The 15,333-nt window shown below is 50.6% G+C and overlaps 1 protein-coding gene across 5 annotated transcripts; it reads right to left on the bottom strand.

The window, feature by feature from the left end:
• Nucleotides 1-3,201: 3,201 nt before the first annotated feature.
• On the bottom strand, nucleotides 3,202-12,426 carry LOC310921938 (protein NDRG2-like). 5 transcript variants are annotated; one of them, XM_083882193.1, is made up of 16 exons: nucleotides 12,378-12,426; nucleotides 12,192-12,237; nucleotides 10,375-10,477; nucleotides 10,177-10,297; nucleotides 9,418-9,480; nucleotides 9,267-9,327; nucleotides 7,485-7,571; nucleotides 6,709-6,765; nucleotides 5,569-5,663; nucleotides 5,297-5,341; nucleotides 4,757-4,808; nucleotides 4,588-4,635; nucleotides 4,470-4,505; nucleotides 4,318-4,369; nucleotides 3,548-3,772; nucleotides 3,202-3,409 (listed from the first exon to the last, which is right to left on the bottom strand). In XM_083882193.1, the coding sequence occupies exons 2-15, from the start codon at nucleotides 12,231-12,233 to the stop codon at nucleotides 3,630-3,632; spliced, it is 1,005 nt and encodes a 334-aa protein (XP_083738319.1). In that variant the 5' UTR covers nucleotides 12,234-12,237; nucleotides 12,378-12,426; the 3' UTR covers nucleotides 3,202-3,409; nucleotides 3,548-3,629. The 5 variants fall into 5 exon arrangements, with proteins under 5 accessions (XP_083738319.1, XP_083738320.1, XP_083738323.1 ...); XM_083882194.1 differs by having other exon boundaries at nucleotides 3,202-3,369; XM_083882197.1 differs by having other exon boundaries at nucleotides 12,349-12,420.
• Nucleotides 12,427-15,333: the final 2,907 nt, after the last annotated feature.

Here is a 15,333-nt window from a genome sequence, read left to right as displayed (position 1 = left end):
TTGGCACAAAGTGTCTGGAGCTGTCGAGTTCTCCTTGGTAAAAGGACATCCTGTCTGAAACTTTATCCCTGTTGTTTTTCCTCTTGCAGGTATTTGGCAGAAAAGGATGGAGCCAGTAGGAAGCAAAGCCCCTGGAAGGCCTCATCCCAGTCCAGCTGTTGTTTTGTGTTCTTTAAAAGATTTTATATTTATTTTTAATTTCTAACTTTTTGTAATATTACTTTTAGATTTATTAATTTTTTTTCAATTTTTAAATTTTTTTCATGTTTTTTTTTTTTCTTTTTTTAAATACTATTTCTTACCCAGAGTACGTGGAAGTTTTGGTCCTGAAGGAGAGAAAAACCAGGAACAGACTGACATCAAAGAACACTAAATTCATTTGTGCCACGCTTTAATATGAAAAGGATAAAGGATGGGATGAAAAAAGACCAAGCATTCTCTGTTTTTGTGGGGGTTTTTTTGGTGGGTTTTTTTTTTTGAGTTTTTTTTTTTCCCCTGAGAACTTTATTTGGGGGGGGTATTTGGCTTTTTTTTTTTCTGTTTATGTTTTTTTTTTTTTTTTTTTTTGTAGAAATAATTAATTACCTTTCCATGTTTTCTCCTCCAGCACACCCTGAACAGAAAAAGCAGCCCAATGCACCCTCCCACCCCGAGCAGTGCCAGGCCCGGCAGGAAATGGATCAGCTGGATCATTAATAATAATTAATAATTAAAAATAATTAATAATCAGGATGGATTAACCCTGTCGGTGCTGCTGCTGCTCCCCTGGCCCAGCCCTGCCCCGGCTGGGGGGAAATGGACCCTCAGGACCAGAGATTTCCTGCACAGAAACCTCAACAGCCCCTGGTCTCTCTCTTTTTTGGTTTGTTTTTTTTTTTTTTTGGTGGGCATTTTTTTATTGTTTTGTTTTTGGGGTTTTTTTGTTTTGTGGATTTTTTTGGTGGGTTTTTTTCTGTTTTTTTTTTTTTTTTCTGGGTTTTTTTTTGTGTGTGGGGTTTTTTTGTGGGATGTTTTTTTTGTGGGATTTTTTTGTGGTTTTTTTTTTTTTGTGGGGGTTTTTTGTCATTTTTTTATTGGTTTTTTTTGTGGGTGTGTTTTTGTGGGTTTTTTTGTGATTTTTTTATTGGTTTTTTTTTGTGTGTGGTTTTTTTTGTGGGGGTTTTTTGTGATGTTTTTTATTGGTGGTTTTTTTGTGGGATTTTTAATGGGTGTTTTTTCCCCGCCCTTTTTTTTCCCCGCCCTTTTTTTTCCCCGCCCTTTTTTTTCCCCGCCCTTTTTTTCCCCGCCCTTTTTTTTCCCGCCCTTTTTTTTCCCCGCCCTTTTTTTCCCCGCCCTTTTTTTCCCCGCCCTTTTTTTCCCCGCCCTTTTTTTCCCCGCCCTTTTTTTCCCCGCCCTTTTTTTTCCCGCCCTTTTTTTTCCCCGCCCTTTTTTTTCCCGCCCTTTTTTTTCCCGCCCTTTTTTTTCCCCGCCCTTTTTTTTTCGCCTTTTTTTTTTTCTGCACAAGAACCTCAAAAGCCCCTCCTCTCTCTCTTTTTTGTGGTTTTTTTTTTAATTGGGTTTTTTGGGGGGTTTTTTGGGGTTTTTTTTTTTGTTTGGATTTTTCCCCTGAGACCTTTTTTCCCCTGAGACCTTTTTTTTTCCCTGAGACTTTTTTGGGGGTTTTTTTTGCCTTTTTTTTTTTTTTTCTTCTGTTTAGGTGTTGGTTTTTTTTTTTTTTTTTTGTAGGAAGAATTAATTTCCTTTCCATGTTTTCTCCTCCAGCACACCCTGAACAGAAAAAGAACCCCATTGTCAGGATGGATTAACCCCGTCGGTGCTGCAGCTGCTCCCCTGGCCCAGCCCTGCCCCGGCTGGGGGGAAAATGGACCCTCAGGACCAGAGATTTCCTGCACAGAAACCTCAACAGCCCCTGGTCTCTCTCTTTTTTGTGGGGTTTTTTTTTTGTGGGGTTTTTTTTGTGATTTTTTTTAATTTTTTTTTTTTTGTGTGTGGCTTTTTTTTTTTTGTGGTTTTTTTTGTGGGTTTATTATTGGGGGTTTTTTGTGGGTGTTTTTTGTGGTTTTTTTTGTTTTGTTTTTTTTTTTTGTGGGTTTTTTTTTGTGGTTTTTTTTTTTTCTTGGGGTTTTTTTTTTTTTGTAGGTTTTTTTTTTTGTAGGTTTTTTTTTTGTAGGTTTTTTTTGTTGGTTTTTTTTGGCCACTTTTTTTTTTTTGGCTGCTTTTTTTGCAATTTGTTTTTCGGGGGTTTTTTTACCCTTTTTTTTTTTTTCTGTTCAGAGGGTTTTGTTGTTTTTTTTGGTTTTTTTTTCTGGAAAGAATTAATTTCCTTTCCATGTTTTCTCCTCCAGGACACCCTGAACAGAAGAAGAACCCCATTGTCAGGATGGATTAACCCCGTCGGTGCTGCTGCTGCTCCCCTGGCCCAGCCCTGCCCCGGCCGGGGGGGAATATGGACCCTCAGGACCAGAGATTTCCTGCACAGAAACCTCAAGGATTCATTTGGACTTGTCAGTTTGGATTCTTGGCCACCCTGGAGCTCCTGTGCACAGGTAAGAATCCTCATTTTCCCTTCCAGGTGTGTCTGTGCTGGAAATGCCAACAAAATGTGGATTTCACCTCGACTTTGGCTGCCCTTGGAGCTGTCCTGGATTTGTTTTATCCTCAGGGTTCTCGTTGTGTTTCCTGCATCCCTTTTGACATTTTTTATCTCCTTTTCAGTGCCAGATTTTGCTCCTTTTTTCCTCCCACTGCCCCAAATTTCCTTCCTCTGTGTTTTCCTGTGTTCCCCTTTCCCTCCCAGTTCCTCCTCATGATCCCAGTGCAGGTCCTGGACACACACCACACATTTCTGTCACTGCTTTCACCATTTATTGCCATTTTTGGGGCGACCCTGAGGGTCCCTGGGGTTCCTCAGAGGAGATTCTGGGGGTTGGAGATCCCAGAATGTTTCTGGGATGGGGCCCTGGAGTGTTTTAGGGGATCCCAGTGGGGTTGGGGGGTTCCTTTGGGCCACTGGGGGGTCCCAGGGGACTCTTTGGGGATCCTGGGGATGGTGAAGGGGCTCCTGCAGGATTTGGGGATGTTTTGGGGGGTCCCAGGGGCTCCTGAAGGGTTCAGGGATGTTTTGGGACATCTCAGGGACTCTGAGGGGCTCCTGTAGGGATTGGGGATGTTTTAGGGGGTCCCCAGGGACTCCTTGTGTCTCCTGCAGAGTTTAGTGATGTTTTGGGGGGTCCCAGTGACTCCCAGGGACTCCTGCAGGGTTTGGGGACGTTTTGGGGGTCCCCAGGCACTCTCAGGGGGGTCAGGGACATTTCAGGGGTCCCCAGGCACTTTTAGGGGGGTCAGGGACATTTCAGGGGTCCCTAGGCACTTTTACGGGGGTCAGGGACATTTTGGGGGTCCCCAGGCACTTTTAGGGGGGTCAGGGACATTTCGGGGGGTCCCCAGGCACTCTCGGGGGGTCAGGGACGTTTGGGGGTCCCCAGGCACTCTCGGGGGGTCAGGGACGTTTTGGGGGTCCCCAGGCACTCTCGGGGGGGTCAGGGACATTTCGGGGGTCCCCAGGCACTTTTAGGGGGGTCAGGGACGTTTTGGGGGTCCCCAGGCACTCTCAGGGATCCCCAGCACTCTCAGGGGCTGGCAGGGGCCGGGGCGGGGCTGGGGGCCCCGGTGCTGCCCCGGCTGAGGGTGCGGCTGCGGCTGCGCTCGCCGTCCCCGACGGTGACGGAGCCGGTGCGGGAGCGGGACAGGCGCGTCATGGCGGAGGCGGCCACTGCGGGGCGGGGTCAGGGGGAGGGGTTTTTAGACACGCCCCTTCTGCTCTGAGCCACGCCCCTTCTGCTTTGAGCCATGCCTCACCCCATCCAAGCCACGCCCCTTTTGTGTGAGCCACGCCCCTTCTGTGTATGCCCAGTCCCCTCTGAGCCACGCCCCTTTTGTGTAAACCACGCCCCTCCAACCCACACCCCACCCCCTCTGTGCCACGCCCCTTTTGTGTAAGCCACACCCCTTTTCTCCCACTCATGCCCATTCCCTGTTAAACCACACCCCTTTTGTGTAAACCCCACCCCTTTGTACCAAACCACACCCACTCCCTTTACCCACACCCCTTTTCTCCAAGCCACGCCCCCTCCCCAATTAACCACACCTTCCCTCCAAACCTCTGCCCGTGTTATTAAGCCACACCCCTTTCCTTTAACCACACCCCCTTACCCCCAAGCCACACCCCCCATCCCCACCCTTCACCCCATTGGCTCCCGCTGTTTGTGCATATTAATGAGCCGCTCATGCATATTAATGAGCCCCGCGGTTACTCACTGTAGCCCATCCCCTGCAGGAAATACTTCATGGCCTCGGTCAGCCGGCCGGGCTGGGGGGGAGAAACGGTCAGCGCTGACCGCCGAGTGACCGCCGAGTGACCACCGGGTGACCACTGAGTGACCACCCCACCCTGACCTCTGACCCCTCACCTGGGCGATCTGCGGCTGCCCGCCCCCGTCGGCCATCTGCAAAAGAGGGCAGTGAGTGACCATTGAGTGGTCACTCTGTGGTCACTCAGTGGTCATACAGGGGGTCAAAGGTCATCACCTTCAGGAAGGAGGTTTGTGTCGGGTCCAGTTTGGCGTTGCACTCCACCTGGAGGGAGGGGCCCAAAAAGGTCACAGGGGTTTAGGGTGGGGTCAGGTGACCACTCACCTTGAGTGACCACTCCCCTCCCCCCCCCTCCCCTCCAGGCCACCGCCCCTCCCCCACTCACCACGGCGTCCTCGTGGGGGGAGTTGTCACCGACCACCAGCAGGACCGGGCAGCTGGGAGAGGGGCAAGGGGTCACTCGGGGGTCAACGGTCAGTGGAAGGGTCACTTGGGGGTCAGGGGTCACTCAGGGATCAGTTGAGGATCACTGGTCAGTCAGGGGTCACTTGGGGGTCACTCGGGTTACTGGTCAGTGAAGGGTCACTCAGGGGTCACTGGTCAGTGAGAGGTCACTCGGGTCACTGGTCATTCAGTGGTCACACAGGGGTCAGGAGTCATTCAGGGGTCACGGGGGGGTCAGTGGTCATTCAGGGGTCACTCAGAGGTCAGTGATCAATCAGGGGTCACTGGGGGGTCAGCAGTCACTCGGAGGTCAGTGGTCATTCAGGGGTTACACAGTGGTCAGGGGTCATTTAGGGGTCACTCGGGGGTCAGGGGTCACACAGGGGTCACTGGGGGGTCCGTGGTCATTCAGGGGTCACTGGTGGGGTCAGTGGTCACACAAGGTCATACAGGGGTTAGCGGTCACTCAGTGGTCACTCACTTCAGGCTCCCGGCTCCGCTCTTCTCCAGACCCAGGTCGCCACGGCTGAGGGGGGTGGGGCAACACTTTAGCCACGCCTCCTTTGTGACCCCTACCCCCTCCCTCCCTTTGGCCACGCCCCTTTTACCCCTCAGGCTCTGTCCTGTGGCTGTAACTCCACCCCCTAAAGCCACACCCACAAAGGCCATGCCCACCCCCCACTTAGGCCAATGGGGAGGAATCCCCACCTCCCTCCCCTGCTTTTGGCCACGCCCCCAAGGCCCCGCCCTCACCTGCTGTACATGGCCCAGAGCAGGGCGGGGTTGGGCGTGGCCGCCAGGTGCTCCCGGAGCCGCTGGATGTGGGGGGGGGCGGCCGCCAGCTCGTCCTGGGGATGCCCCGGTGGTGTCCAGTCCGAGTGACCCCCCAGTAATGTCCACCCCCTCCAGTGACCCCCCAGTGATGTCCACCCCCTCCAGTGACCCCCCAGTGATGTCCACCCTCAGTGACCCCCCATTGATGTCCACCCCAGTGACCTCCCAGGAATGTCCACTCCCAATGACCCCTCAGTGTCCACCCCCGGTGATGTCCACTCAGTGATGTCCACCCCAGTAATGTCCCCGCTCAGTGACCCCCCAGTGATGTCCACCCCGGTTATGTCCACCCTCAGTGACCTCCCGGTGACCTCCCGGTAATGTCCACTCCCAGTGACCCCCCAGTAACGTCCACTCCCAATGGTGTCCACCCTCAGTGACGTCCCCCCCCTAGTGATGTCCAACCCGAGTGACCACCCCAGTGATGTCCACTCCCAGTGACCCCCCGGTGATGTCCACTCCAGTGACCTCACAGTGATGTCCACCCCCAATGATCCCTCAGTGACCTCCCAGTGATGTCCACCCCCAGTGGTGTCCATCCCCGATGTCCCCCCCCAGTCATGTCCACTTCCAGTGACTTACCCAGTGATGTCCACCCCTCAGTGACCCCCCCTCAGTGATGTCCACCCCCAGTAATGTCCACTCCCAATGACCCCCCAGTGATGTCCACCCCGGTAATGTCCACTCCCAGTGACGTCCAGCCCCAGTGACCTCCTGGTAATGTCCACTCCCAGTGATGTCCACCCCCGGTGACCTCCCAGTGACCCCTTAGTGACCTCCCAGTGATGTCCATCCCAGTGATGTTCCAGTAATGTCCATACCCGGTGATGTCCACCCCACTGTCCTCCCAGTGACCCCCCAGTAATGTCCACCTCAGTGACCCCCCAGTGATGTCCACTCCCAGTAATGTCCACTTCAGTGACCCCCTAGTAATGTCCACTCCCAATGACCCCTCAGTGATGTCCACCCCCAATGACCCCTTTAGTGACCTCCCCAGTTGATGTCCACTCCCAGTGATGTCCAACCCCAGTGACCCCCCCAGGTGACCCCCAGCCCCACCTGGGTGAAAAGGTGGCTCAGGATCATCTCGTTGGTCGACGTCCTCAGCCCCGAGAGCTGGGGGGGCACCTCTGTGAGACCCCTCCCCAAAAAAACCCCAGAAACCCCCCAAAATCCCCCCAAAATTACCCCAAAATCCCCCTAAATCTCCCCAAAAACTCCAGAGAGACCCAACCCCCCCCCAGACCCCCTCGGGACCCTCCCCAGACCCACCCAGGGACACTCGGGGGTCAGTGGGGTCATTCAGGGGTCAGTGTGGTCACTTGGGGGGTCACTCAGGTGGCAGTAGAGTCGGGGTCAGTGTGGTCACTCAGGTGTTAAGGGATGACAGGGTCACTCAGAGGTCATTCAGGGGTCAGTGTGGCCACTCGGGTCAGTGTGGTCATTCAGGGGTCAGTGGGGTCACTCAGGTCACTCGGGTCAGTGTGGTCATTTGGGGGATACTCAGGGGTCATTGTGGTCACTCGGGGGTCAGTGTGGTCATTCAGGGGTCAAGTGGGGGGTCATGGGGCTAAAATCCCTTTGGGGTCCGCCCCCAACCCCCCTCCTTTTCCTCCCACCCTGCCACACTCTAATGACCACGCCCACCCTGAAGCCACGCCCCCAGAGACCCCACCCATTCCAAAGCCACACCCTCAGAGCCCCCACCTCAAAGCCACACCCTCATAGGCCCCACCCACACCAAAGCCCCCCCTCAGAGGCCCCACCCACACCAAAGTCCCTCCCACCCCAAAGCCACGCCCCAGGAAGCCCCGCCCACCGGAGGCCCCGCCCACCTTGCTGGCGGCCCAGTCCATCCAGCCCTTGGCGCGGGGGTCGAGGTTGAGCAGCACCAGCCCCTCCACGGCCTCGGGGTGCAGCAGCTGGGGGACCCCAAAAGTGACCCCAAAGGGACCCCCAGAGTGAGCCCAAAGGTGATCCCAAATGGGCCCCAGAGTGACCCCCAAAGGGACCCCCAGGTGACCCCCAGAGCCGCCCATGGCCCCCCCAGTGCCCTCCAATCTCCTCCCGGTCCCCTCCCAATGATGCCAGTGTCCCCCAGTCCTCTCCCAGTGCCCCCCACTGCCCACAGTGTTCTCCCAGTGCCCTCCCAGTGCCCCCCAATCCCTACCAGTGTCCCCAATCCTCTCCCAGTGCCCCCCAGTATTCTCCCAGGTCCTCCCCAGTCTCCTCCCAGTGCCCCCTACGCCCTTCCCAGTCCCTCCCAGTCTCCTCCCCGTCCCCCCCAATCCGTCCCAGTGTCCCACCAGTGCCCTCCCAGTGCCCTCCCAGTGCCCCCCAGTCTCCTGCCAGTGCCCCCCAATCCCTCCCAGTGACCTCCAGTCCCCTCTCAATGACCCCAGTGTCATCTCAGTGTCATCCCAGTGTCCCCTCAGTGTCCCCAATCCCTCCCAGTGTCCCACCAGTGCCCCCCCAGTGTCCGCCCAGTGCCCCTCAGTCTCATCCCAGTGACCCCAGTGCCCTCCAATCTCCCCCCAATCCTCTCCCAGTGCCCCCCAGTCCCATCCCAGTGACCCCCAATTCCCTCCCAGTTCTCTCCCAGTGCCCAGTGTTGTCCCAGTCCCCTCCCAGTGTCCCCCCATTTCCCTCCTGTGTCCCCCAGTGTCCTCCCAGTCCCTCCCAGTGCCCCCTAGTATTCTCCCAGTGCCCTGCCCGTGCCCCCCAGTCCCCTCCCATTGACCCCAGTGCTCCCCAGTCTCCTCCCAGGGTCCTCCAGTCTGTCCCAGTTCTCTCCCAGTGCCCACAGTGTTGTCCCAGTGCCTTCCCACCCCTCCCCAGTCCCTCCCAGTCCCCCCCAATCCGTCCCAGTGTCCCACCAGTCTCCTCCCAGTGCCCCCCAATCCCTCCCAGTGACCTCCAGTCCCCTCCCAATGACCCCAGTGTCATCCCAGCGTCCCCTCAGTGTCCCCAATCCCTCCCAGTGTCCCACCAGTGCTCCCCCAGTGTCCGCCCAGTGCCCCTCAGTCTCATCCCAGTGACCCCAGTGCCCTCCAATCTCCCCCCAGTCCTCTCCCGGTGCCCCCCAGTCCCATCCCAGTGACCCCCAATTCCCTCCCAGTTCTCTCCCAGTGCCCAGTGTTGTCCCAGTCCCCTCCCAGTGTCCCCCCCTTTTCCCTCCCAGTGTCCCCCAATTCCCTTCCAGTCCCCCCCAAGCCCCCCAATCTCCTCCCAGTGTCCCCAATCCCCCCCCAGTCCCTCCCAGTAACTCCCAGTCCCCTCCCAGTCCTTCCCAATCTGTCCCAGTGCCCTCCCAGTCTTTCCCAGTGCCCCCCAATTGCCCCTCCGTGTCCTCCAGTCCCCTCCCAGTGTCCCCAATCCCGTCCCAGTGACCCCCCAGTGCCCCCCAGTCCCTGTCAATTAACTCCCAGTCTCTCCCCCTGGTGGCCACGTGGGGAACTGCAGCGCCCTCCCAGTAACTCCCAGTTCCTCCCAGTTTAATCCAGTCACCCCAAATCCCCTCCCAGTCACCCCAGTTCCCTCCCAGTCACTCCCAGTTTATCCCAGTCCCTCCCAGTGCCTCCCAGTCCCTCCCAGTGCCCCCCCCCCCCCCCACTCACCCCAAATTTGGCCAGCACAAACGCTCCGGCCCCCACCCCCACCCCGACCACGCTGCGGATCCTGTTGGGGGATGGGAGAGAGAAAGGTCAAAGGTCAGAGAGGGGACAGAGGTCACGGGGGGGTGTGGCCTGACCCCTCCCCGACACTCACCCCAGGGCCTGCAGGACCCCCGGGAGAGCCTCGGCCAGCTGCTCCAGGGACGGGTACTGGTACCTGGGGGGGCAAAAGGTCATTCAGGGGTCACTTGGGGGTCAGTGCGGTCACTCGGGGGTCACTCAGGGGTCAGTAGGGTCATTCAGGGGTCAGTGGGGTCACTCAGGGGTCAGTGTGGTCACTCATGGGGTACTCAAGGGTCACTCAGTGGTCATTCAGGAGTCACTTAGGGGTCAGTGCGGTCACTCAGGGGTCACTCAGGTCAATGATGTCACTCAGGGGGTGTTACCCAGGGGGGATAGGGCGTGGCCGGGGCGTGGCCAGGGGGTGTTATGTGGGTGGGGCGTGTCCAAGCTCAGGGGGGCGTTACCCAGGGACAGGGCGTGGCAGGGGGCGTGTCAAGGGGGCGTTACCCATTGATTGGGAAGGGGGGCATGTCAGGGGGCATTACCCAGGTGGGTAGGGTGGAGCAAGGGGGCGTGGCCAAGCCAAGGGGGCGTGGCCAGGGGCAGGGGGTGTTACCCAGCTGGGTAGGGCAGGGCAAAGGGGGCGTTTCCTGGGAAAGGGGCGTGACCAAAGCAAAAGGGGCGTGGGCAGGCTCAAGGGGGCGTGTCTAGGCTCAGGGGGCATGTCAGGGGGCGTTACCCAGCTGGGTAGGGCAGGGAAGGGGGCGTGTCCAAACCCAGGGGGCGTGCCCAAAGCCAAAGGGGCGTGCCCAAAGCCAAGGGGGCGTGTCCAGGCTCAAGGGGGCGTTACCCGGGCGGGTAGGGCGGGGCTCCCTCCTCCATCCCCGGCGGCTCCAGGTGAACCAGGTGGAAGCTCCGGGCGATTTCCTTCATCTCCTCGTGCCCGAAAAGCTCCGAGAAACACGTCACGTCTGTGGGGGGCGTGGTCAGAGTTAGGGGGCGTGGTCAGTGCGATCAGGGGGGCGGGGCAGGGGGCGGGGCCACTCACGGGTGTGTCCCACATCCGGGAACGTCACCAGGGCGGGGCGGCCGGGCCGGGGGGACCCCGAAATCCAGGCGTGCATCACCCCAAAAGGGGTCTCCAGGAGGTGCTGGGAGGGGTTTATTAATTAAATTAAATTAATTAAAAATTTGGGGTTTTAATTTAAAAAAAAATTGGGGTTTTTAGAGCAAAAATTGGGGGTTTTATCCCGAAAAAATCTGGGGTTTTTAGAGAAAAAAAAATGGGGGTTTAATTTAAAAAAATCTGGGGTTTTTTGACCCAAAAAAATTTGGGGTTTTTAGCCCAAAAAATGGGGATTTAATTAAAAAAAATCCGGGTTCTATACTCCCAAAAATGGCACAGAAAGGGGAGGAAAAAATAAGCCAAAATAACCCAAAAATTGGGGGTTTGACCAAAAAAAATCTGGAGTTTTTAGACAAAAAAATGGGGGTTTAATTAAAAAAAAAATCTGGGTTTTTTAGACCAAAAAATGGGGTTTTAATTTTAAAAAATCCGGGGTTTTTAGCAAAAAAAAATGGGGGTTTTATCCCAAAAAAAATCCGGGGTTTGTAGCCTGGGAAGGGTTAGTCACAAATCCGCAGGGTTTGACCCCAAATTTCTTATTTTTACACCAAATTCTCCATTTCCCCACCCCAAATCCCCCTAAATTCCCTTTTTTCACCCAAAATTTCTTTGTTTTCGCCCCAAATTCCACATTTTCACCCCAAATTTCCTCCTTTCCCCCTCCAAATCCTCAGTTTCGCCCCCAAAATCCCCTTTTTTCACCCCAAATCCCCCCGTTTTCACCTCCCAAACCCCGGAAATTTCTGCTTGACCCTCAGGGTGGGAATTTTTGCCCCCAAAATCCCCGGATTTCACCTTAAAATGCCCCAAATCCCAAAATTAACTCCCTAATTCCCGGCTCTGACCCAAATTTTCCCTGTTTAGCCTCATTTCCCCCCAAATTTCCCCCCAAACTCCCAAATTTCGCCTCCAAATTCCCAAATTTCCTTCCAAATTCTGAATTTTCTCCCAAAATTCCCAATTTTTTTTCCCCAGATCCCCAAATTCCCGAATTTTCCCCCCAAATCCCTGAATTTCACCCCGAATTCCAGAATTTCGTCCCCAAATCCCAAATTTCTTTCCCAAATCCCCAAATTTCCCCCCAAATTCCCGAAATTTTCCCCCAAATTCCCAAATTTCCTCCAAAATTCCTGAATTTCCTCCCCAAATTCCCAAATTTTCCCCCCCAAATTCCCAAATTTCACCCCAAATTCCCAAATTTCTTCCCCAAATCCCAAGTTTCCCCCCAATTCCCAAATTTCCTCCTAAATTCCTCAATTTCCTCCCCAAATTCCCCAATTTCTTCCCAAATTCCCGAATTTTCCCCAAATTCCTGATTTTCTCCCAAATTTTCCCCCCAAATTCCCAAATTTCACCACAAATTCCCAAATTCTCGAATTTCTTCCCCAAATTTCTTCCCCAAATCCCAAATTTTCTCCCAAATTCCCGAAATTTCCCCTTAAAATCCCAAATTTTCACACGATATTCCCAAATTTCCTCCAAAAAATTCCCAAATTTTCCCCAATCCCCGCCCCTCCCCCCACGCGGCCACACCCTGTTTATCCCTTTCCCCTCCCCCACCCTTTAAAAAAAAACCCCAATTTTTTTCGCCCCCCAAAAAAAAGAAAACCCGGAAATGGCGGGAATTCCGGGGTGGGGGAAGGGGCGGGGGGGGGGTCTCCCCTTTTTTCCCCTCCCCCACCCCCCCTTTTCCCCTCCCCCACCCCCCTTTCCCCTCCCCCACCCCCCACTCCGCTCACCTTGACCTCGGGTGGGGGAGGGGCGGCCTCGTGCAGCTCCATCGCCCTGGATCGATTCGGGGGGAGGGGGAGGGGTCAAAGGTCAGAGGTCACGACCCCTCCCCCCCCACAAATAACCCGCGCCCCTCCCCCCACCCCCCCCGCACCCCTCCCCCACCTCCCCCCGGGGTCGGAACCTGCGGCCACCTTGAGGCGCCCTCTGAGCGCCCCTCCCCCACCCCGGGCCCCTCCCCCCATCCCCGGCCCCTCCCCCCCCTTTGGGGCCCCTCCCCCCACCCCGGGCCCCGCCCCCCCCGCCCCCGGTTCGGTTCCCACGGGGTGGGGGAGGGGCGCGGTTCCAAAATAGCCCCAGGGGCGGGAGCGGCCCCTCCCCCACTGCCCCTCCCCCCACCCCTGCAGTGACACGCCTTAATTATTTTAATTATTATTTTAAATTATTTTTTTAAATGGTTTAAATTTTTTTTTTTAATTAAAAATTATTTAAAAGTTACTTAAATTTTTTAAAAATTATTTTAAAATTATTTAAATTATTTTAGTTATTTTTAAAATTATGTCAATTTTTTAAAAATTATTTGAAAATTATTTTTAATTTTTTTTATTATTTTTAAAATTATTTTTTTATTTTGAGATTTTTTAATTATTTTAAAATTATTTTAATTATTTCTAAAGTTACCAGTTATTTTTTAAATTATTTAAAATATTTTTAAAAATATTTTAAGTATGTTAGTTTTATTAGTTTAATTATATTTAAAATTATTTTAATGATTTTTAAAATTATTTTATTTTAATTATTTTTATTATTTTTAAAATTATTTTAACTATTTTAATTATTTTTATTATTAAAATTATTTTTAAAAAAATATTTTTAAAATATTTTATTTTTAAAAATATTTAAACAAATTTAATTATTTTATTATATTTTAATAAATTCATTTAATTATTTAATTAATTTTTAAAATTATTTTCATTACTTTCATTATTTTATTTTTTTAAAATTATTTTTAAAATTATTTTAATTTTTTTAGTTATTTTTATTATTTTAATAATTTCCCCCCCACCCTCCCTCCCCCCGCTCTTAATTAACTCTCGGCCGATTTTTAAATTATTTTAATTCTTTTATTAATTTTAATTATTTTAATTAATTATTTCACCTCCCCCCCCGCTCTTAATTAACCCCCGCCCGACTCTTAATTAATTTTCTCTCGACTCTTTAAAATGAACTTTTAACGCGACTTTTTATTTTTCAAATTTAATTAAACTTTTATTTAAATCAAACTTTTCCTCGCGCTCATTAAAGGCCACGCCCCCTCCCCTGCTGGCCCCGCCCCTTCATTAATTAACTAATTAACTTACTAATTAACTAATTAATTAACTAATTAACTAATTAATCAACCGGGGGAGGGGACGCCTGGAATGTAAACGAGCTGGAGTGGTTCATTAAGGAGTTAATTAATTTCATTAATTAACGTTAATTTCATTAATCAGCATTAATTTCATTCATTAACGTCAATTTTATTAATTAACAGCACGAGGCAAGAACCGAGTAAAGGCAAGTCGGGAATCGGTTAATTAGGCCCCCAATTAATTAATTAATCGATTGATTAATTATTTTATTAATTAATTGATTGTCTAATTAATTGATTAATTGATTAATTAATATATTAATTACTTTATTAAGCCCCTTGAAAAGCAGCAGCGCCTTGAGCGGATTAATTAATCATAATAATTAAATTGCACAGCCTTTAATAATTAATTAGCAGCACTAATGAACCCGCAGCAATTAACGAGGTGGGTTAATTAGCATGGGGATAATTAAGGCGCTAATTAACCCGGAATGGAGAGACGAAGGCACTGGAGTAATTAATGGAGGGTGGTTAATTAACCTGGAATGTTGTTAATTAGGCCGGAATTAATTAATGGAGGGGGTTAATTAACTGTGTTCCCTCACCCTGAGAGGTCAAAGTTCATTAACGGGCGTTAATTAATGCCCTGGACACGGAATTAATTACACGGGGTTAATTAATTGCACGGGAATTAATTAATGGCACAGTATCAATTAATGGCACGGAATTAATTAATGGCACGGAATTAATTAATGGCACGGAATTAATTAAATGGAATGAACCGTTCGGATTTAATGGTGAGTGAATTAATTAATTACATGGATATTAATTATTTATATGGATATTAATTAACCGTATGGAATTCATTACATGGAAATTAATTAATTGGATGGAATTAATTAATTGGATGGAATTAATTAATCGCATGGAATTAATTAATCACAGGGAATTAAGGCAAAATCCAACACGGAATTAATGACGCAATTAATGACACGGAATTAATGATGGAATTAATGACAGGGGATTAATGAGATGGAATTAATAATACGAAATTAATGATGCAGAATTAATGACGGAATTAATGACAAGGAATTAATAATATGGAATTAATGACAATGGGATTAATGATACGGAATTAATGACACAATTAATGACACAAAAATAATGACAGAGAATTAATGACATGGAATTAATGGCAGGGAATTAATGACGGAATTAATGACAATGGGATTAATGATACAGCATTAATGATGGAATTAATGACAGGGAATTAATGACAGAGAATTAATAACAGAGGATAAATGACGGAATTAATGACATGGAATTAATGATACTAAATTAATGACGGAATTAATGATACGGAATTAATGGTACAGTATTAATGGTACAGTATTAATGACAATTAATGACATGGAATTAATGACATGAAATAAATGACACAGAATTAATGACGCCATTAACGACATGGAATTAATGACGCGGAAATAATGATGGAATTAATTACAGGGAATTAATGAACGAATTAATGGCATGGAGTTAATGACACAAAATTAATGACGGAATTAATGACGCAAAATTAATGACAGAGAATTAACGACGGAATTAATGGCAGAATTAATGACCCACAATTAATGACACACAATTAACGACACGGAATTAATTGGAATTACACGGAATTAAGGCAAGACCCAGGACGGGATTTGCTGGGAGTGAACAACCACAGGGGATTAATTGGGATTATTAATTGGGATAATTAAGGCAAAATACCCAAGAGGGGACAAAGGCCGCGACAACAGGGA

This window comes from Zosterops lateralis (assembly GCF_965231275.1).
Source record: "Zosterops lateralis genome assembly, chromosome: 38".
Taxonomy (NCBI): Eukaryota; Metazoa; Chordata; class Aves; order Passeriformes; family Zosteropidae; genus Zosterops; species Zosterops lateralis.
Note: the sequence above shows the minus strand (reverse complement) of the source record. Positions and strands in the feature narration are given on the sequence as shown.

What these genes read in the sequence shown, in the direction of transcription:
- LOC310921938 (XM_083882193.1), bottom strand. Translation starts at nt 12,233, where the DNA reads ATGGAGCTGCACGAGGCCGCCCCTCCCCCACCCGAGGTCAAG. An exon ending in TGAGCCACCTTTTCACCCAG is followed by an intron (nt 5,664 to 6,708) that starts GTGGGGCTGGGG and finishes GGGCATCCCCAG; the next exon opens with GACGAGCTGGCGGCCGCCCC. An exon ending in GGCAGCCGCAGATCGCCCAG is followed by an intron (nt 4,370 to 4,469) that starts GTGAGGGGTCAG and finishes TCTCCCCCCCAG; the next exon opens with CCCGGCCGGCTGACCGAGGC.